This window comes from Eulemur rufifrons, chromosome 2, assembly GCF_041146395.1.
Source record: "Eulemur rufifrons isolate Redbay chromosome 2, OSU_ERuf_1, whole genome shotgun sequence".
Taxonomy (NCBI): domain Eukaryota; kingdom Metazoa; phylum Chordata; class Mammalia; order Primates; family Lemuridae; genus Eulemur; species Eulemur rufifrons.
The window spans coordinates 63,133,507-63,157,844 of NC_090984.1; the positions used below are offsets into that span (position 1 = coordinate 63,133,507).

At 31.4% G+C, this 24,338-nt stretch overlaps 1 protein-coding gene across 6 annotated transcripts in view; it reads right to left on the reverse strand.

Moving 5' to 3' along the window:
* The window catches only part of NOVA1 (NOVA alternative splicing regulator 1), a 146,133-nt gene extending 122,241 nt beyond the window's left edge, over nt 1–23,892 (reverse strand). For 3 of the 6 annotated variants that reach the window (XM_069463881.1, XM_069463867.1, XM_069463906.1), the window contains exons 1-2: nt 23,757–23,892; nt 21,871–22,014 (exon numbers count right to left, since the gene is read on the reverse strand). In XM_069463881.1, the coding sequence (XP_069319982.1) occupies nt 21,871–22,014; nt 23,757–23,892 (280 nt within the window). Of the gene's footprint in view, nt 1–21,870; nt 22,015–23,045; nt 23,071–23,756 lie in introns of those variants that run through there. The other 3 variants (XM_069463898.1, XM_069463889.1, XM_069463874.1) reach the window with 2 other exon arrangements.
* Nucleotides 23,893–24,338: the final 446 nt, after the last annotated feature.

Here is a 24,338-nt window from a genome sequence, read left to right on the forward strand (position 1 = left end):
TTTAAACAAGTTATAAATAATCAAATTTATTTTGAAATACATAAATTATATCTATTACAAGATGTACATACAACAAAAGTTCAAACCAGTTTTGAACTGAACATATGTACTTAAGAGTGATCTACAAAAAGGCAATAATTAAAGCCAGAGGAATCTATAGGAGCAAGGATAGAAACTAATGTAACTCCTCTAATTATGGGATGATAAAAAAAGAAACCCATCAAAATGCTTAAGAATATACAGTTAAACAATAAGAAAAACAGAATCATAGAATGTCAAGGAAGCCAAAGGAGAAAGAGTACCAAAAGGAGATAGTGGTTACCAACATTGAATGCTCTAGAAAATTAAAATGGGGTGATGACTATATGACTAAAAGTTAGTTCAGTGAATTAAGAAACTAAAAACATACCAATGAACTTTCAAAGAGTTGGATAACCAGGAGTAATAAAATGCTGAGAAAACAAACTTGGTAGACAGATTACCCTTTCAAAAATGTCATGGTTACAGAAAAGGGAAAGAGGCAGTGACCATAGATAATCATAATCAAAGAATGGACATAGTTTTTTGTAATTTAATATAAATAAGAACTGAAACTATTACAAAAGCAAAGAAAAGAATCTAATGAAAAAATTAAAAAGATCCACAAGAATGAGATAAAACAAGACTCTAAAAAGGTAAAAGGAGGTAGGATAAATGATTCCTCAAAAGAGGAATACAGAATCCCTTTTCTAAAGATGTAGACAAGGATTAAAGGTGAAATCACACAGTAATTTGAAGTATAAAAGGAAGCTGAGGAAGCTCTTTAAAGATGCTGTAAATAAACTGTGAAGCAAATTCATTTACAGAGTATAAAGGTGTTGGAGTGAGTTTCTGGGTTGACAGTGATGAAAAAAGTTTGCAAAGGAGGCAAAGGATAGAAAGGTAAACAGAGAGAAATAAAAGAGTAACAGCAACAGAGCTGACTCAATTGAAAACATGTGAAACTGAGTAGTTGAATCAACTGGCCCACCTGCAGTCTTTTACATGGGATGCTCAGCAACCCCAGAGCAAAAGTACATAAAGTAGAAGACAATAAAAGCACAAGGGTACATTACATCAGATGTTACATTTATACCTGAAATACCGACAGCTCAAAATAACAAAGATTACATTTTTAAAGATTCTTATGAATAGAAATGAATACTATAAAATTAGGAAAAAATTACATAGTAAAATGATTAGTGTAATATGTAAAACATTCATTGCTACCTTAGAAATGTCATTCATACTTAATGTACAATCATTTCATTCTGTTAGTTTCCCCACACATCCACTCTAATGAGCTCTTAATGTGAAATAATATAACAAACAGCTTTGGGTTTCAGCTTTAAACAGAGGCACATAAATTAGCGGTCACTTCAACTAAAATTGAAAAGTGTTATCAGAAAATAATTACTTTAATAATTTCATATTTTTAAAGATCAACTACTCCATTGATCTTTGACAAAGAAGACAAAAACATACACTGGGGAAAAGAATCCCTATTCAATAAATGGTGATGGGAAAATTGGATAGCCACACGTAGAAGACTGAAACAGGATCTGCACCTCTCACTACTCACAAAAATTAATTCACAATGGATAACAGACTTAAACCTAAGACATGAAACTGTATGAATTCTAGAAGAAAATGTTGGAACAAACTCTTCTAGGTGTCATCCTAGGCAAAGAATTTATGAAGACCCCAAAGGCGATCACAGCAACAACAAAAATTAACAAACGGGACTTGATTAAACTAAAAAGTTTCCGTACAGCCAAGGAAATAATCAATAGAGTGAATAGACAACCTATAGAATGGGAGAAAATACTTGCATGCTATACATCCGATAAAGGGCTGATAACCAGATCCATAAACAAATCAAAACAAATCAACAACAAAAAATAATTCATAATGCCTTTTTATGTTCTAAAATCTTACCTATATTGTGGGACATCTTCTAGTTAAATTATAGGTAATAATTCTTCACTGAACAGTGTAAACACTCACCATTTAGGAGTTTTGGTCATCAATACAGATTTGAAGATGTAATAACTGGAGATTTAAAAAGTCCTTTTAAAATATTGTATGTAATCCAATTTAAAATAAAAGTCCAAATTACTTGACATTGACTAAAATGTCTTTCATAACCTACCTAGCCCAATCTGAAAAACTTTAAAAACAAGTCAATTTGGGGGAAATTACCTTCATTCAAAAAAATGTTTTACTTTACAATAAATGCAGCAAAAAGACCAGAAGCTTTGAAGTCAGATAACTATATAAAAATCCGTCTCTATCAGCTCTGTGAAAATGGTATAATATAGATTTTCCAAAACAGTATGTAAGAAAGCTTTTAGCAAACCCAGATCTCCGATAAGTGAACACTAATACTAATGGATGATTTAAGAAAGAAACATGTATTTAATAAGCATAAAACAAAATGTTTTAAGTCATAGATTTTTTAAAACACAAAATTAAATTTAAAAATTAAATCAAATGCATACACACATTCTTGTTCCTCTAATCCAGAAAGCCACATCACCAAAGTTTTCCTTTTTTACAATAGTGATTAAACAAAATTCCTTTACTGTATAACTTCTATATTGACAAACCTACAGATTTGTCTTATTCTGGAAATTATTTTCAGAAATCAAATATCTTTTGCTGGTAAGATATATCAATAAAATGTATGGTTATGAAAGAAGTAAAAATGTTATTACATAATTATTTCATTAAAAATATATTAGTTCTATAAAAACTCAATTTTCTGCTTGTCTGGGAAATAATACAATTTCTTTTAATATGTGAACACAGAATGAAAAAACATAAAATTAAAATATTCAAGTTAAACCTAATTAAAGAGAGAAGTAAAGTCTACCAACTAAAATAACTATCCATGGACACTAAAATGTGGGAATTCACAGTTGATAGATATAAAAGTCCTGTATCTCAAAATATATTATAGGAAAACAATTACCATTTTGATAATTTATTTTTTAGGTATGTAATTTCTTTAAGGTTCAAAGTATATTATAGGAAAACAATTACCAATTTGATAATTCATCTTTTTAAGTATGTAATTTCTTTAAGGTATAGTCCACAAATAGATGAATTACTGATTTATCACAATATTCTAAATGGTTCAGTATATATTTATCATCCACACTGTGTATATGCACCACCTACCATGGTTTACATTTTAAGCTAATTGTATCTTCTAACAACAATAGATTTTATTTTGATATAATATGATGAACTAGCATTATTTAGAATTTTTGTAATCCTCCTGCTATATGTTTTTATTTTTGTATATTTTTATTATTATGTATTTTTAAGGTATAGAACATGAAGTTTTGATACATATATACACGGTGAAAAGATTACTACAACCATGGAAATTACCATACCCATCACTTTCTGTACTTTTTTGATGTGATAAGAGCACCTAAAACCTCCTATTGAAGTAAATTTTCAGTATATAATACAATATTAACTATAGTCCCCATGCTGTGCATTAGATCTCTAGACTTTTTCATCCTACATAACTGCACGTTTGTACCCTTTGCCCTACTTCCCTTCATTTCCTTCCCTTCCCCATCCCTGGTAACCACTATTCTACCCACAATTTCTGTGTATTTGACTTTTTTTTAGAGTCTACATACAAGTGAGATCACATAGCATTTTCTGCGCCTGGCTTATTTCATTTGGCATAATGTACTCCTGGTTCATCTACATTGTCACAAATGTCAGTACAGTATCTCCTTTTTAAGGCTGAATAATATACCATTGCACATATTCATATTTATTCCTTAAAACCCAATTCCCTCAGGCATAAAAATATTTATAAAACCATAACAGATATATTGATACTAATATTTATTAAAATGTAGATTCTTTCCTATAAAGTTCCCTATAACATAAAATTAAACATGAATCCAGTTTTACCACTGTTTTACCTTTTGAAATCATAAATAGTTTGGGGGCTTAGTCTGGTCAACCCAACCCTGTCAACTAGGACAGACAACTTTCTGTTACTTATCAGGATTAATACTGAATTCACAGCCAACTACATCTTTACAGGTTAATTCTTTACTGGGCTAAGCATAGAACAATGCACTTTTGTTGCATTTACTTTTGTTTTTCATATCTGCTTTTGGCTTGAATATTTGGTTTTCCTTTCAGATATATATCTTGAACATAATCAGAATCATGACAGAGTGGATGTGGAGTTCAGAAGAAAGAGAGAAGGTAAAGATGACTCAAAGATTGTTGGCCTTAGAAACTGAAAAGATGAAGCTACAATTAAGAAGCATAAGGCTGAGAGAAGTTGACTTGGGGAGGTTGAGAAAAAGATCAGAATATTCTAAATCATATTTAATTCTGACATACATATTAGACACATAATTGATATAAAGTAGGCAGCTGCATCTTAGTCTGGAGTTCAGACGAGTGGTCCAAAATGGATAGAAGCATGTGGCACTCATTAAAGAACACACGGTTATTTAAAGCCATGATACTGTATAGGATCACCAAGGGAGTAGGCAAAAAGAAGACAGTGGTCCAAGGACTGAGCTCAGAGAAATGAGAAGAAACCAGCAAAGAAATCTTGAGACTGCAAACAGTGAGACAAGAGTTGTACTGGAAGCAAAATGAAATGTTTCAAAGAAGAGGTAATGATCACAGTGTCAAATGCTGCTGATTGTTTTACAAAGATGAGGACTGAGAATTGACCACTGAATCAGAATTGCAGAAGTCACCAGTGACTGCTGCTGACATGAGCAGTTTCACTAGAAGGATGGGGTCAAAATCCTAATAGGAATGGCTTCAAAAGAGAAATGGATTAATAAAATGTGGTATATGTATACAATGGAGTTCTACCCCATCACAAAAAACAGTGGTGATCTAGCACCTCTTGTATTATCCTGGATAGAGCTGGAGCTCATTCTACTAAGTGAAGTATCACAAGAATGAAAAAACAAGCACAACATGCACTCACCATCAAATTGGTATTAACTGATCAACACTTATGTGCAGATACAGTAGTAACGTTCATCAGGTGTCAGGCAGGTGGGCAGGGGGAAGGGGATGGTTATATTCACACCTAATGGGTACAGTGTGCACCATCTGGGAGATGGACACACTTCAAGCTCTGACTCGGGTCGGGCAAAGGCAATATATGTACCCTAAACATTTGTACCCACTAATATGCTGAAATAAAAAAAAAGAGAAATAGAAAGAGAGGAACTGGAGATAGCACAAGTATGGGCAACCAGTTTGAAAGATTTTACTGTTAATGGCCTAGTAACTGGAATAGAATGTGGGATAAAGAGAAACATGCTTTTTCTTTAAACATTAGAGAAATAACAGGTTGAAAGAAAATATTCAGTAGAATGAGAAACTGATATTGCAGGAAAGAGAAGAATGAATTGCTAAAAGGTGTCTAAGTAGGTAAGAGAGAATGGAATCTAGAATAAAAGTAGAGATTGGCCTGTGCTAGGCACAGAGACAGTTTAACAAAATAATAAGAGAAAATATAGAGTATATATACGCCAATGTACTTACTTGGGTAGATCTGGTAGCAGGAGCTTCTAAAATTTCTTTTATGTACTTTTACTTTCTCAGTGAAATAGGAAATAAGATCAGCAATAAGGATAAAGAAAGAGCTTATGGAATTGATAAACTTAATTTAATTTCATCATGTATTGTGTTCTTAGCTCCAACGAAAAGTAAAAATGTTACAAGTGAGAAGGAAATTTGGGTTATGTCAAAGTTCACAGCCTATCTCAAATTACTTCCCAAAACAATACCCTAATATAGAGATAGAGATAACCCTTAGTCATCTCTAACCCAGACTAATACAGATTAATCTTCTATGAATTGCCAACATTCAATATTACTCTCATTTCAATCAGACTTCACTCTCATCATCATTAGATTCTAAGTATCTAAGAATAAATCCATTGCTCTAAAGATTAGGCCCACAATATTTAATCACTGAGGAATTAAATGATCTTTAGCAAAGTTTCTTTATTTTTTTATAACATCTAGTATTCTTATATATTCAAAGGTGTAACATTATAAATATAAAATTGAGTTTATCCGATACTATGATTTTTTTTCCACAAAGCAATCCAACAATCAGTATAATCTTATTAAATTAATTGTTCTCCAGGGCACAAACAAAACAAAATTATATTTACAGTTGTTCTTGCTACAGTATTAAATGAATCTTAAATATTTAACATGTACATATATTTAATTTAATACATAAGGTATGTCAATACAGTATTAAGTTTATATGATGATTATGACAAAATACAGACATCATAAAAAGTGATTTTAGCATAATGGAAATCAAGAATATGTGTAATGACTTATGGAAAACGTGAATACTTATTAAGGAATGGAAAGGAATAACCATGGGCCCTAAAAGATAGCTTTAGCAGAATTACACCACTAAAATTTCTTGGGTCTTTTATTGAAGATTGTGAAAGCCAGTATTAAATATTCTATATGTCACTTGATTCCTTCCTGTTAAATTCCTATTAAAGCTCTGATCAATATTTTTAATGTTTTCTATTTGTATGTATAAGGATGAAGAAGAGAAAAGCTAATGAATTAATTTTTCAAGAGCTGTAATACAAATAAACCAATATGCTTCATATGAAATTATTATAATATGCTTTAATATTATAAATTCATATCCCTGTTTTTTTTTCTCAGCTACATAGGCAAAAAATAAACAAAGCTATACATATTTTTAGGGATATCACAGAACACTTTTTTAGGCCATGCAATAAAAATACTTATGTAGCTGAGATTGGAAGGACACTTGTATTTTGACTCTATAAACCCACTAACCAAGATAGATGGTTTGCTGAAAACTCATTCCTGTGTATAAAAATGATTATCCCTTAGAATGGTCTACTAAAAATTAAAACTTATATAAAAAGGCATTTATAGAAAGTCTAAAATAATATATACAAAATTATCTATATTAATTATCTTAAAGAGGTGGAATAAAAAGAGGTCAGTTTTAACAGTCTTTGTATTGCCTGAATTTTTTCAACAATTATCATGAGAAAAAATAATACAATACTTAAATTGAAAAAAAAAATCCTTATTAAAATGTTTTCCTTTTTAGGGCCACATTAATGTAATTTATTTTACATCAAAATCTCTTCCGTAAGTTTAGTATTATTAAATGATACAAACATGGGAGGAAGGAGGAGATAAAAAAGAGTCATAAAATGTTTATCATATGCCAAATATTATGTGATATGCTTTTACAGCTTTCCTTTTTGATACCCAAACCAACAACTTACAACTATGTGAGAGGTACTGATAACCTAATATGCAGTTAATAAAATCTGGAGGTCCAAGAAGATTAAATGATTGCCTAAAATCTTACAACTAGTAAGTGGCAGAACTGAGATTCAAACTCTGGTCTAACACCACATGTTCACTAGGAGTTCTTTTATTCCATTGTAATTCCACAGAAGGCATTAAGAATTGATTGATAATTCCTTAATAAACTCTACCATATAATATCCATAGCATATAATCATAATAAAAATTTTGATTATATTGAATACTATATCATAGTGATTTGACTAGACCTTTCTAACACTAAGGCTATACTTCAATATCTGTAGGGTAGTGGTTATATGTGATTTAAGAAGTGAAAAAAACTTCTAGGGCCAGACCAAGAACAATTGAATCATTTCATGTAAATAATATCAAAGATAAGGCAAAATTCCAAACTATCTTAGAGGTCTAATAATATCAAAATGAAGACAGGAAAATAAGATATCAAGTTTCTATGCAAACACAAGTCTGGTCAGGAGAGAAAACTTATCTTTATGTCTCTAGTTTGCTTAATTATTACAGTTTTGCTTTCAATGGCAAAATTTTAATTTGTAGGATTTCCACATGAATAGGAAAAAAAAATATACCACCCATCAAAAATATCTGATTATCTCCCAGTGATGGACTAACGTTGGCAGTTTGGTGAATCTTACCTAAATTTGGAATATTTTATTTCTAAACTTAAATTTATAAGCGATCTCATGCAAATACAGAATTACAGGATACTTTTACAGAGTAACAGTAAACAAGCAGGTTCATTACTAATTTTATATATCACAAATCACTTCAATTTTCACTGTCTTATTTTCCTTATATGTAAAATGAAAATAAAAATTCCTTTTTACACTGATATTTTAAGAATTAAATAGATGATAGAAACGTAAGATCTCATTAAGCCATAATTGATACACAATAAATAACTTTTAGTTGTATGGTCTTGGAGTTTTAAAAACAAGATCATTGCTTCTCTTATTAACAGTGATAGAGATGATTTAAATGCAAACATAATGAAATTCAAAGAGTGGCTCTTAAAACGGCAGAATTTGCAAAAATATGATTTAGATCACTATTACTTGAAACATTTCACAAGCCCAAAATTTTCCTTAAACAGGATCGTATTTATTCTGCATATTTTAAGTAGTCAAATAATGTATACAACTTTTACCTACATTATTCCTTTAAATTATCCCTTTAAATTACCTAAATTATTTATCCTCATTGCATTGCAGTTTCTACTTATTTTTCATGCAATCTGCTAAATGATTTCAAAGGCCTTAAGTAAAAACTTTGACAAAAGTTTTTTTTAAAAAAAGAATGCTTTTTAAATCTAAAAAAAGTCTATATCAGAAAACTGAAATATAAATTTAAAATTGAGCATTTTTCCATAAAAGGGCAACATTTATTGCAGTATGCTTTTAATAACTTTACTGCCAAGACTCTATAGAACCTTAATGCTTTTACCATTAACACACGTATTTTATCTAAAAATTAAAAAATTGCTTCCAATTCTTAATTATTTACTTTACTACACCATTTTTGGCCATACCGAATATATTAGCATTATTATTCCTTAACACAATATATATAATTACCACTTACACTCACAAATCAAACTATATACTATATATTTTAATTCTACTTTTAAAATTATATCTTAATTTTGACAAACTTCAGAGAATAGGTTAGTCAGGTCAAATGTAGATAATTTCAACAGTAAAACTGTTTTTATAAAAGTTGAAAATAGGGATTTTGAGTAAAGGGTATGTCAGAATTATAAGCCCACAAGCAGGAGACTATATAATAAAAGTAGCAATTTTTCACTGCAAAATTACTAATCCTAGTAATACAGTACACATTAAACATGTCATTTCAGATATATGCCAACCTAAACTGCCACATATGGCATATCTAGCTCATTATCACAGTTTGTGTTTTCATATGTAGAGACATTCTAGTTTTTAAACAAGATGTCAAATATACCAGTGTAGTTAAAAATGTGATAAAGCTTTGAGAAGAACATATCTTCCTTAAACAGAATAGGTATACACTTCAGAAGAATTAGTTTGAAATACTACCGTAAAGAAAACATGGCAGGAAATTTTTATTTGAGAAGATATGTTTAAATACAAAATAGAGTATCATTTTAAAGGCAGAAATTGTAAAAGATGTTAAATTTAAACAATCACAAATGAATATTTCTTCAAAACTTTTCTCAAAAAGAATTTTATTTTCTCGGGAAAAAAAGGTAGTAGCCCTTGCCTAGGTCATTTATCACTTTAAAAACAAGTCATGAAATCATACCATGATGTAGATATCCATTTTAAGGCAATGAGACTTTTCTTATGTTTCCTTTTTATATTGAGTTCAACCTTGAGTTATACTATCGGTATTACTGAATTATGAATAACACTTAAATAAAGATTACATAGTGAATATTTTTACTTTAAATCCCCATCTGGTGCTTAATGTCACTTCAGCTGTTCGGTTTTTTAATGTTTCTCTATACAAGTAGCCAGTAATTTCACAAATCAGTATAAAACACAAGATAGATTTTTTAATCTAATTTTCTGCATAAAAGTAACATATTTTTAATCTTTTTTAATTCATCTAAATTTGATAGGAATATCATTTAAGATTGATTCTTATATGAAATAATCATATATCAATGATGGGAAATCATGCTGTATTTCAATATTCAACCAAAATTCAAACAAAATAATTATATAACAGAGACTCAACTAACAAATATATAGTAAGTTTCAATTTTCTTTGACATAACAAGCCTGTCTCTCTACAATATACCAAACCTTTAGTGTTTGAATGGCATCAAATTCATACACACACACACACACACACACACTGTACAAATCACTAATTTCCATCAAACTAAAAATGAACGTATCCTTCCATATGCTGAGAAAGCAAGAAAAGCCCACAAATTGAAAGAATTTAAGAAATGAGAAAATTTTTACAAATTTTATCAAATAAACTGTTACAAATCAAAAGCAAACTAGTAAAAGAGCTTTCCTGAATAGAGCAAAACATTCTTCATTCACATTTGTCCTTCACTAGGTCCCTACATTTTTTTCTTCCACACTTGGCTTATAATTGCTTCAACACAACTCATATTTCTTAATACATCTTTTTTATATTTCTAGTTGCCCCACCTTTCCCTTTCTTTTTTCTTTTCTAAATAAATAAGTCTTTCCTTTATTCTACTTACATTTCCTAAACAGAAAGCCAGACTCTTCAATCTAATACTCAATCTTCATTTTGACAACTGGGACAACCCATCTTCCTGAGTACAAGTATCACTATTTATATTTATACAGATACATATATTTTAATGACAGTATCATTGTCATTCATTTTATAGACAGAAGAGCTGTGCAGTTTCAAATAATTCCTGCTAATGAATATGACCAAGATGAATATTTTTCAATCAGGCTTTTTTTTTTTTTTGGTATTTTAATACATAATACATTGTATCTTATCTGTACAAATATCTATAACGCCTCCCTATCACCACCACCATACCCAGCAAAATCCACTTTTTATCCAATAAATACCTAACTACTTTTGGATCCCTGAATATATTGTGATTTTTGCATATCACTATGTCTATATATTTTCTGTCTCTGTGCTTCAAATGATCTTCCACATTTATCTACCAAGCAAATTAAAACTTAACCCTCAAAACCCTGTCATCTCCACTTTGAAGTCTTCTTTGAAGTTTAATGTCTCCTCCCAAGACCCTGCCACTGAAAGAGGTAATTTCAACTTCTAGACATACTTCTCCCATTATAGAGTATCAAACTTTATTATATCCAGATATCCATCTTTTTTTATTTCTTCTTGCTCCACTGGTTGACAGTAAGATCTTCAGGGCATGGTAAACTTAGTTCTAACCCCAAAGAGAGCACTCAAATATCCATACAACTCTTAAAATCTGGGCATGTTGGTGGCAGAGAAAGGCCAGGGAAGTAGCCAGGTAAAGAAACACTATGCTAGGTAGAGAACGCTGTTCTCTACCACTTTTTAAAAAAATAAATAAAATTTATTAAAATATGGGGGACTAATTAAGGCATGAAAGAGAGCATGGCTATTAAATCTTAGCTGTTTCATTAGTTTATTATGGCAAAAATCAAACAATATACTAATACAAGAAAACACTAGTATTTCATGCATCTCTCTAAATTTTAAATGTTTATAAAATATTAAAAGACTTTGAAATATCCCAAACTCAAAAATTTTTCTAAAATTTTTATTTCAAATGAAGTAACATATATAAATACATTAATATTTAAATTAGTCAAACTCTAAGCAAATAAGTTCTACTCTACTACGTAGCTGGTATACTTTCTTTCTTAGTAAATAAGAAAATTAAATTGTCCAGCTTCTAAAAGTCATACTGTAACTTCTTCCCACAAAGTTACATGTTAACTTCACTATTATAGGTGAAGAAGAAGATATTAAAATATATTACAAATGAATTTAGTAACCATATCTTGTAATATGTCACTTTTATTTGGTGTTTAGTAATATTTGGTTTTCAAGGTATTTCAAGAAAAATCATGAGTGGTCTCTGTTCCTTACTGCACATGTGGTCATGTGGCCATAAATAAACTGTAATGTGATATAGCTATAAAATCTTGTAAAGTAGGTACTTTTAATTACTTTATTAATAAGTAAATCTTAATGAAGCTCATGTTTTTTAAGTCAGTATTTTAAAGGTGGTCTTCATTTTAGAGGTAGCTTTGAAATACTCTCTATAATACTGGCTTTCAGTTTTCTTCACACAGGATAGCAAGCTAAATACAACACAAAACTCTCCCCTGTCACACATCACTCTTCTTCCTTAATACCTAGCCAATACTTGTCCTAATACTTCTATGTATTTCTTGTTTGTATGAATTTCTTAACTCATTATCTCACCTACCCAAAAATATAGATTTTATAAACATACACGCCATCAAAGTAAACTGGAAATGCAATGAAAAACTAAAGATGAACTACTTCTATATCCACTGTATTGGTATTACATGAGTATGTCACAGTAGAAACCTCAAATTGCTCATTCATACATGCATTTAAATTTCTAGTGCCACCAATGATTACAGGATTGGGCTGTATGCTGAACATATAGCAGCAGGCAAGAAGGATGACGTAAATGTCCCCACATCAATGTGGACCTTAATCCAATTACTCAATTGATGTAAGTAAAGACTATCACAAAAGATTTTTCTGTTTTCATTTATAGCTGTGAAAGGAGAAGTCTTCAAAATCACTTTAAGTACTTTTATAATTATGTTAGAAAGTAGTCCTTAAGGCAATAATACAATATAAATAATATGAGAATTCCAATTCACTGAGAAGTGGGCCAATTTAATGAAATGGATAGACAAAACAGAGAAAACAGTGATAATTTCAAATAATTATTGTATAATATAGCTATATTGTTACTTATGTTGCTTTATAATAAGCCTCCTGCTTATTTTGTAATCATAATAGTTTGTCTTTTTTAAACCAACTGTTATGAATATCCTGCCGGATATGCCATAGTAAGGGAAGTTTTTATAAAAGTCATAAAAACATGGAAGTACATATCCTGGTAAACAAAATCGGACTCAGAAAGTCTACATATTATTTTTATTAAGGTCAATACTCTGTTTAACCAAAAATAAAAAAGTAAAGAACTGAGCTTTTAATTAACAATGGAAGCAAGAAAAAAATTGCAAATGAATTAACAAAGCTGCAGAAATGAATCACCCTAAAAACATTGCCATTTTCAAACAGTGTAATTATAGGAAAACAGAAAATGAACAGGTTATATACTCCAGGCAATATAACCTATGGCAATATATCCTATCCTATCTTTTTTTTTTTTCAATATGCGGTAATGACTAAAGAGTACCCTGTCTTTGGTCCTTCAGTGTAGCATACCAACTAAAATAAAGTCATAAAATAACCACTGAGCTTTCATTTTAGTTTTTTTTTAACTGCATATTAATTTTAAACGTAGACAAGAGAGGAGGTAAGGACTTCCTTCCTCAGAGTAACATCCAAAAGAAAGAAAAAAAAAAAAAAAAAAAGAGCGGAGCAAAACAAGAAGAGAATGAAGTACCTACTACAACTGTACCACAAATTCAGAAAACATATTTAAAAGTTACAAGACAATTAAAAGGCCTCGCATAAATCACTTAATCTCTTGGTACCTTGTTTTTCTCAACTATTAAATGAAGGTTTTAGAATAGATCATATCTAAACTCCATCACTTTGAATTTAGTTCAACAATTCTATGATTTCTTCAAATCCCTGAAATTGAAAACCTCTTAGCTACTCCTAAGCATTGTCATTAAGTCTTTGATAGAGATGCCACAACATAAAAAATTTAAAACAAAATTTAAGGAGACAACAACATAGCACAACTCCATAGGGTAAAGCATGTCAATATTTCTTTAATGAAGAAAAAATACTTTGTAATAATTTTAAGTAATGATGAGCAAATAGCTGCTTACACCTGAGCTCATAGGAAGCATATACACATAATCATTAACAAAAGAAAAGCTTCCAGACAGATTTTACACTAAAGAATCAAACTAAGTTTAAAAAAATTTTTTCATGACTTTAAGAAATCATAACTTAGTCTTAGAAAAATAAAAATATGATTTATACAAAGAATAATTTAAGTATGTGAATAAGCTCTCCCAGTAAGAGTTCACTTGCCTCCAACACTAACCACTTCAAAATCAGGTATTTCAAGAATGAATATAACCAAAATTGAAAAGCTACAGTTCTCTTAAAATTCTTAGCAACATAAATAAAAACAAAAACAAAAAAATTTACTCCATTCCTTACTATTCTATGTTTCTGAAATGCACTACTATTCCTTCTATTCTGTCCTTCCCCTCAAATTCCTGGGCCTTAAAATAGAGTCACTGCCCAATCGAATTCCTAGAACAGCAAAATATTAACAACCTAAACAAAGACAACCTTCCTCTTCAAAATCAGAAGGATTTTTAAAAAATAAGCTGAGAGTCAGCATTTATTATATTCTAGAAAAAATACAGGATTTGACATCATATTTAATTGATAAACTCATTGTGCAAAAATATCGTGTGAATAGAATTATGGGGCCTTCAATGTGTAAGTATTCTCAAAAATCTTTAAAATGGAAAAAAAAATTATTCCTCAAAACTTCAAAAAGTATGTTCAGTGTCACAAGGAAAGTTAAAAACACTACTGTCTAAAATTAAAAATTACTGAGTTCAGAATAAAATTCATTTGAAATTAGAAATATACTGAACATCAGTAAGACATAAAACAGGTCTTGAAATAAGAAAGAAAAATATAACAGTAATTTTAAGCATCAAATATTAGATTCAGAATGGACAAAAATGTTTTATTTTCCACACCAAATAATCTTACCTGAATCATTTTGCTGTTAAAAAACTCAAGATACTGATTTCATTTTTCATCTGGTCCTGTCAACGGTGCTATGACAGGCCCTGCAGGAAGCAGCAAAAGATCAATGATGTAGTGCAGATAGTAGGTGTTTTCATGATCAAGATTTTGTCATGGAAAAGGATATCCATATAGTGGTTTGAAACTTGGCAAAGATTGACAATATCTCAAAAAGCTTATCAGTGTACATAATATTCTTTTTATTTTACTTTGTAGTCTTAAAATGTTTATTATTATTCAATGTCTGTTTTATCAAAAATTTAAAAATCATGCTAAAATATATATGTGAAATTTTAAAGCATCATTTTTATATTAATAAAAATTCATTAGAAAACAATAGTTTATGATGTTCAAAACAAAAAAAATTTGATTGAAAAACAAAATGATTTATGTGTTGGAATGATTCTCTTGACCTCTGGAGAGGATTATTTTAATCTTATTTCCTTTAATTACTATAATTATCAATAAATACCAAATATTCAAGACTAAATTAAAAAGTCTTTTCTTACAAGCAGTATCATCAGAATCAAACAGTTAATGCCAATACTGGCAAAAATTCCTTTAGGGAAAGTATATAGGTTACAAAAATACTAGAAAAAAAATCTGTGCAAACTCCAAAACATAATTACTCTTGAGTAATTGACAAATTACATTCAATGGTTACCAAAAATTCAAATCAGGAAGTGAATAGAAGAGTCAAACTACAAAACTGCTTCACAAAGACTCCAAATGTTTTTTATATTCTAAATTACTGTAACATAGTATAGGATGTTGCCAGATTGAATTTAAACATTTTTACCTTAGAAATTGTTCCCCATTTAAGGGCCAATTAATGAACAGGACTGTGATAAGAGATATCCATATTCATTCATTGGGAATACTGTTAGAATATACGAGAAACTTCTATATATGTCAAGGAAGCATACTCTAAGTCAATACTTCAAACAGAGTAAGAAATTAAAAACAATAGAAATAAAAGACATACTAAGTTTTTGAGTTTTCATTTGACTAAATTTTAATTTATTTTAATAAAATATGGTAAAGAACCATTTCAACAGGACTCTTATGTTCAAACATCTTAAAAATATTTTCAATATGCTTTACCTGTCTTATTTGTTCAAACATTTCAAAATACTCTGTAAAGTTTGCTTGCCAAAGCCCTCAACATTCTAAAAAGATACAACTTAATTTACATGGGTTTTCTGTCCTATAAAAATAAACAAATATTAATCTGAGATAATTTTAAAAAGAACTAAAAAGTACTTCCACTTATTTCCACTCACTCCTGCTTTAAATATGTATTTGTGGAATAAGGAAATTTAAACACTTCTGACTTAAGATTATTTTCTTTTTATTTCTATACCTAAGGTCTCCATCCCCTTTTTATGTACATTCTATCAGATTCATGAAAAATCATTTTGAGTTGCAAATATTTCCATATTAAAAATACAGGAAAGTTAATGTCATATCCTTAAAAAATAAGATGAAGAAAATGGAAACTTCAACCAATCAGAAAGTATTGAAAAGTACTGCTTCATTTCTTGCATGTTGCATTTTATACCATGACACTTCAGTCTCTGAAGGCCAGGTTAATTAAGCTCCATAGCAGCTGCAGTGCAATGTGAGACACACACTGTTGCGGTTCCCACCAGTCCAGTCCAATTACCTGTAGTATTCCAGCACTGGACAAGTGACAACCAACCTCTTCTCTCTAGTCACTTGCTCCCACTGGTCTACTGATAAATGTTAGAACAAACTAACCTCTTTTTGGAAAAGATAGCAAAGCTGAATGCACCTGCTGCAGGCTGCAATGATGAGTCCCAGAGAGATGTTTGTCAGTCAGATCTCTGCAGATGTTGTTTAACTTTATGCTAAAGCTGTATCCAAAGATGGAAATGAGATGGCAATCAAGCACAAATCTCCCACCCTCGTCCACCCAGTTTTATTTTGAAAAGAAGTACTTGCTCATAAAAGTTGTGCTTTAGAATATATCTCTACTAAACTGGACACAACTAAGATGCTAGAGTTAAAAACTCTACGGTTAAATAAAATGTTTATTAGGTGCTGAATTTTAGTTAACAGGTGCAATAATATGTATTCAATAAATGTCATTTGTGTCATTTAATAAAATGGTTTTAAAACTAATATTTTAAGCCAGACCAAAACAAAACAAAATAATAGAAGTATAAAATACACTAGTTTTTGAATGATAGTTGTCGTTTGGGTTTTTAGTGATACCTCATACTCCTTAGCAGTTCCAAAACACACATCATATTTGTTATATTATATGAAACATCTTCAATACATAAATATTCAACTATTTCACCAACTGTGTTCACTATTTTTAAACTATTCCTGAAATCCTTTGGGGTGATGTTTGCAAGGCAATGTTGTTAGATGTATTTCCTTACAATGTCACAAATTTTAAATGAGCTATTTTTCCAAAACCCAGAAGGCTTCAAATAGCAAATTTCAAAGTGACATTGTGCTATATGATTTATGAAAACATCAACACTATAAATTAATGATGTTCTGTAACTTACTATATCAATGACAGAAGATATAATATCAGAATGAAATTTAAAAAATCAAAAAGAATAGCTAAGATTTTTAATGCTAATTCATCTTTCTAAAAAATCCCACATTTGCATATATGAGATAAGTATAAAAATTATATCTTTTGGAAACTGCAATGTTAATATAGATTGTGCTATGCAAATTATATTCCTTCATATAATAAGATTTCCCATTGCTTAAAATAAGAAAATAAAGTATTTAAAATAAATTAGAAAAATAAAAACATAGCAAATTCACAGAGATGCTAACATATAAGACTGTGTTCCTCCTTCAACTGAGGATATAGAAACAAAATATAAAAGTAATCCATAGCAATAGGCAGTGTGTCAAATATAAACATTACAACTTTAAGATTCAAGGAAAAACAATTTGTGTCAGCAACTCTTGGATCATACTAAAATCAAAGGTATATCACAGTGCAATAATAACTATCATATTAAGTCCACCCAATAATGTCGGAAATTATACTACTTTATTTTCTCTACTTGTTACAATTCTGTTTTATCAACTAATTTTGCCTTAAAATATACACTAATAAATTTCTAAGATTCTCTCCATCTAAGATCAAAAAATATGACTGCAACTTGTAGAAGCTGTAAGTATTTACATTATACTACCAGTATCATAATGCTGTTCGGCCAACAATATAAGCAGAAGTAATCCATTTTAAATTTCACTATCTCCTCTGAATTCTAAAAAATCATCACGCTTATACAATTCAAATCCTGAAGTTTAAATTGGCCACTGAATTTTTCCCATTTCAAAATAAAAGCTGTGTAGGGCATTCCCTTCACTAAAAGAAAATTTCACTTACATTGTGCTTTTTCATGATTTAAAAAAAAATTAAGGTATAAATTGTTTGTCATCAAAAAAAAAAAGCACCACCCAAGTTCAACAGTGACAAAATCAAGATATGAGGAATCTAGGAATAATGAATGCAAATTTTAACTTAAGGATCAAAAAAGAAATAATTTGTATTAAACGTGATCCAGCTTTATAACCACAAATACGAAAACAGTATAAACTACACACAAATACATTCCAACATTACAGCGAAGGATTCCTGTTTGACTGATATAATGAATACCTCCAATATCATATGATAGAATAAAAATAGGTATATTATGAAGAGTTCTAAAATCCAAGGCACATATGAAAATATTTACTTTATATATCTTTTATTATTCCCAACCAATAATGTATGCAATAAATTTTTCTGATTACCTACCTGAACCATCCATTAAATGGTTTTAATAGATAAAATCAATCTGTTTATTAACAAAAACTAAACACATCTTCAGATGCAAAATAAAAGAATTAAAAAAACTGTCACCATTCTGAAAACGCATATAGTAATACATTACTCAACATAAGAAAACTGTTTTTACTATAAGGTAACTTTATATAATCTAATTATAAAAGGATATATAAATACATCAAATTAGTTTGCTCTAATGAAATAAGAAAAAAAGATATATTATTAAACCACCAGTATTAAGTCAGTATTCCACAAGATTAGATTTTTAAAAATAAATAAATGGATTACACAGTACAGCAAAGAGTAAAATAAACCTACTTGTAGATCATTTTTTTCCTGATTGCAGTAACTGAAAAATGCATTTCACAATTCCTGATCACACAACTTTCCCAAGTTATTTTATTTAGCATGTGACATGTTGAAATACACAATGCAATATCCAATTGTACAAATTCTAAATTCAAATCAATGTACAAAAATGTTTTCTCCATTTCAACCAAATTTAAAAAAATTGCTCAGAAAGGCAGGGTTGCTTAATATATAACCTGATGGAGGGAAAAAGGGGAAAACAAATAAATATAAGATTATATTGGCCATAATTTTTAAAAGTACCTATCATTTGAGTTGAAATTTATTCAAATGTCCCCAAAGTATTTCTGTATTCTGTGTTACACATCCTGAAGAAAAGTTTTCACCAATACACTAGTATTTTAATCTAAACCTTACAAACAATTATAATGTTTCAAAACTTAGGTAATTTGAGGAAATCTGCTAAGCTATACAACTAAAGTATACTTTTCTCCAAATATACTCTTATCAAATGAGAAACAGAAAAATGCTTCATGAAATAAACATCAGATATATTCATTCTAACAGAATATGACAGTCATAAAAGACACAAAAATGGTCTGCCGAATTACTCCATAATCTTCTAGGAAATTCTTTACAACTCGACGATATGAATCATATCTTTATAATTTAACTCATCTGAGATGTAAAAGGTAAGTATGCCTTATTTATATCTGAGTAAGAGAAGTTGAAAAGAACTCAGAGGCTGTTATATTTAAGAATAACAGGACCTTAGATAATTCCACAGGCTTGCGGTTAAGTGTGAACAGGAATATTAAAATTACAGTCTATCTGAAGAAGAGAGATTATCTGTCCAAACAGGTAATAATCTAGTTAAAATCATATTTTAATACAAACTGTTCAGAATTCTTAAAGCTTCTTATAAACTACAAGCTTTATTTTATCCTTAAAATTGATCCCATAGCGTGTGATTGGTTTCCACCTGTTACAGGCAAAGTACAAGCCTTCTTTTATCCGACATTTCAACTCACATTTGATCAGGTTACGTCACCACACACACAAAATTTTATTCAACGCATTCCAGCTTTTCATTTTTTCCCAACGGATATTCTTGCTCTATACAAATAACATGCCTCAGAACTATAAATAAAATAAGCAATTTCAATGTAATAAGAAAAAATGTACAACTAAGTAGACTAAAAACAAAAGATCTAATTCTCTGTGCACCCTTTCCAACCCACTGAAAATAAACTATACTCAAATGAAAAGGCATTTAATTTACTATTTGGAATATCCTTGATAAACATCAATTTTCTGTAACATCCCTGCACATCTGATACCATCTCATGTATAATGCAAAAAAGCTATTTCATTTTCATCTATTGACAGTGAATTTAATTTACCATTGCAGCTCTTTTCCTAGAACTATCACGTTATTAATTCTGCAATCAAGCTCTTTTGAATGCTTTTATTTGTTCTAAGGGTTTTCACAAAATTCCACATTGATTTTTTTAATCATAATATACCTCTTAAACATATGAATATGAATATGTTAGCAAACTTTCTTAATGCATAAGGAAAGTTTCAGAGACAAGGAAAGCCATCTGCAAAACTACACTCATAACAAACTTTAGAAAGACATCATATCTAATAGATTACATTTTAGCTTAATAAATTTCATGCTTACCCAAAATATTATATTTAATATATACAACTAAACGATAGTTTCAACCATCCTAAAACCTTCTTATGCACTATAATGGTCCATTTCTACCACCAAGTGATTGGCTATGAAAAAGAAGTCCTCCAAATGTTCTGCTTACATTCATGCCAGATGTCTTTGCTGTATTAAAGAACTCTTAACTGAATTAGATCACTGAAAGCAAATCAGCTTTTCCTTTCTACCAGGGGAAAAAAATAAGCAGTATCGGTCCCTCAGCACTGAATTGATATTTTTGATAGCCATAAAGATGTAACTTTTTTAAAAAGCACAGAAAGCTAGATCTAAGTAAAAACAAATCAGCTAATATTATGTTTTATCTAGGAAACATACTATTCAGTTACGGAGATTTCTCTATTAAACTTAAAATACATATATTGATTAGCAAAATAATAAGAAAAAAGAAAAAGATGAACATGCAGAACTATGCAACTCTTGAAATAAAAAAGCACACTGAAAAATAAAAAAATAAAAAATTATACCACCTAGGAAACTTGCCATATTCCAGTAGTTATTATACTACACTATTAACATATTTTAATCAACTACAACTCCTAAGTAACACTAAGTAAAAGGAATTCTGAAGCATTATTTTACTTCTTGTATAATAATATAGATTTCCTTGTCTCAATTACATTATAACCACAATATATTAAAAATTTGAAGAGGCAGCACTTGTCCTCTTTACTTCACTCCAAGGCCAGCAAACAAAGCACTGAAGCAGAAAGAGGTACATAATGGATTCAGAAGTAAATGCTCCATTCTTTAAGAAGCCTCCCTACCCCCCTCTTCTGAATTCACTCTAGACTAATTGTCATTACAATGATGTCTGAAAACTTCAGAAGAACCCTATATCCTGATGCCAGCTGTCCAGGTCTCTATCTTTAAATTTGAGTTTTTTTCCTAATAAGAAAATACCCGAAAGAATCATCTTGCAATTGGTCTAAATCACACACAGAATACATCAATTACAGGAAAAAGACATAATCAACAATGGAAATAACCTGAAAATTTGTCCACAATACAACCTAATACACCAATATACAAATAAAGTCTCCACTATCGTTTAAAAATTTCTTTCAAGACAGCACACAACACATGTAGATCTTCTTTCTTTCCTTGGGGACTCATCAAACAATCTCTTCACCATTGCACCTACCTGGATAAAAATCTTTGGACTTAGACAGCTTGATGGTGGCTCCAGTTTCTTTTTGCAACTGAACAATTGTCTGTCCTCCCTTCCCAATTATAGATCCAGCAGCATAACTAGGTATGAGAACCTTTAGAAAATACTGGCCGTCTTCTGAAAAATGCAAAGAAATGTACTTGGTTAACAAGATATTTTTAAACTTCGCATCCCCTCTCCACCCTCAAGAGAGAAAAGCAGCAACTAAAAGCATTGGGCATAGAGCTGCAGGAAATATGAAGTTAAATTTTTTTAAAAAATGAAAATAAACTAATTACACTGAAAAACAAATATGTACAAAATGTTTCCCACTTTGTAGAATTTATATGTTCCAAAGCTTGGAAGTTAAATCTAAACATATTCTATTATTTTGCAGCACTGTAGAAACTGACGACTAAATTCCAGTTGTTATTCCAAACATGGAAGTCTTCCAATTCTATCTGTGGTTACTATGGCAAAATGAAATAAACTGATCCTTTAACAAAACTTCAGAAATTTATAAGATGACAAACCTTCACTTAACATATTGAAGAAGAAAAAAAATCAGGACTGTAAATAGTGAAGAGCTATATTTGTTTATCATTAACAAATATATAAGGACTACAGTTAGCCATTGCCCATATCCTGCTTAAAGTATGCAAAACAACCATTCTCCTACCAAATAATCCACCCAAACTGTGAGGTGTATTCCAAGCCTTCAACAATTGCCAGGAAATAACTCAATGTGGTGGACTGGCAAATCTAACTAATCCTAGTGTATTTCCTTAGCACTTCTTAGCCTACGATGATCTCGTTTAAGCTCATTAATTAAAGAACCTTAAGAAGAATTTTGCCAATATTAAAAAGCTTAAGAGTGATTTATATTAAATACACTTAAAAGTGACCAAACAGATAATGTTCCTTCTCCAAAATAACCACAATTTTTAAAACGGAAAGGGGGTCGATGATTCAAGGAAAAAAAAAAAGAAATGTTTTCGGAAATAAAGCAAACTCCATAAACTTTAATTCCCGTCAACCTGATCATGTCTTAAATACTAAACAGCCCGGTAAATCCAGCTTTTCTACGTGAATGAATGTTTCAAATTTTGCGGTGTGCCACTCACAAGACCCCCATCCGTCTATAATGTATATGCTGGAGATAAATTCACCTCTGCTTCGATGCATTGGGTGCATTGTTAAGATGACTCCAGTGCAAATGAAGAAGCGATACCGGTCCCGTTATAACTCATCTTCCAAGGAAGCGCAGGATGTTAACTAACAAGTCACCATACCAGACACCCCCACCCTCGTATGCACACCCCCGAAGACAAATCAATGAGATATTTACACCGACAATATAAGTGCGGTAAGGGCATGCACTCATCAAGATTTTGCACACTACTTGTGGCCCAAAGCAAGGGATGGAGAGAGCAAAAACTCTCGGGCGCTCCAATCATTTGCAATCCGCTACCCAAGTGCCATTTATTTATTTATTTTATCAGACTGTTAAATGCAGCGCGCATCTTCGGGCAGCCATCACCTTACTCCGGGGTCATCATCCTCCTTAACGGACCCTGTCGCCCAGGTCTAGGATATTTAAATGGTCAGCCTCTCGACCGATTAAATGGAAAGATAGGTCTATTTCAAAAAACTGGTCGCCATTTTGATGAATGATAAACACAGAAATGGAAATGTGTTGGGGACAACGAGGCGCGGGACAGGTGCAGGGGAGGGGGCGCAGGGCAGGGGCGCAGGAGCCGCCGGGTTCGGGCTGGAGGTGTCCCGGCCGCGGGAGGGCGGGAGGGAGGGCGGCGGGAAGGAGGGAGGCAGGGGCGGGCGGCGGGGGATGGGGCCAGCGGGGAGGTGGAAGCGATACCCACCGCCCGTATTGGTCCTCTTGGTGCTGCCGGCTTCAGGGGGGGCTTCCAGCGGCCTTTTCCGCGAGTCCGGCGGGTCGAGGTCTATGGGAACCCCAGTGTGGGTCCCGTTCTGCTGGATGGGAGCTGCCGCCATCATGTTTGCAGTTCCTGCCGCTGCTACCGGGAGAAGGTTCTCCCTTTTGTTTTGGCTTTTTCTTTTCTTTCTTTCTCTCTTTTTTTTTTTTTTTTTTGCGTTTGGGGTTTCTTAAGGTTTTTTTTTTTTAATCGGATCAATAGAAATCTCTTTAGGAAAAAAAGCAATGTTGCTGGTTTGTTCTCACTGGGGAGGGGGCAGGGCTGAGGAGCAGCTGCAGTGCAGTGTCAGAAAGGAGACAGGGGAATGGAGGGGGTGTGAGAGACGGAGGGTGAAAGAAGGAGAAGAAAGGAGAGAGGGGGAGAGAGTGGAGAAGGGAGAGGGGCGAGTGAATGAGCGGGAGGAGGGGACCGGGGAGGACGGGCAGAGGGAGTGGGAGAGCGCGAGGGCTGGCGGGGCGCGGGGAGAAGCCGAGGAGGAGGGGAGACTGAGGGAAAGAGTGAATGAGC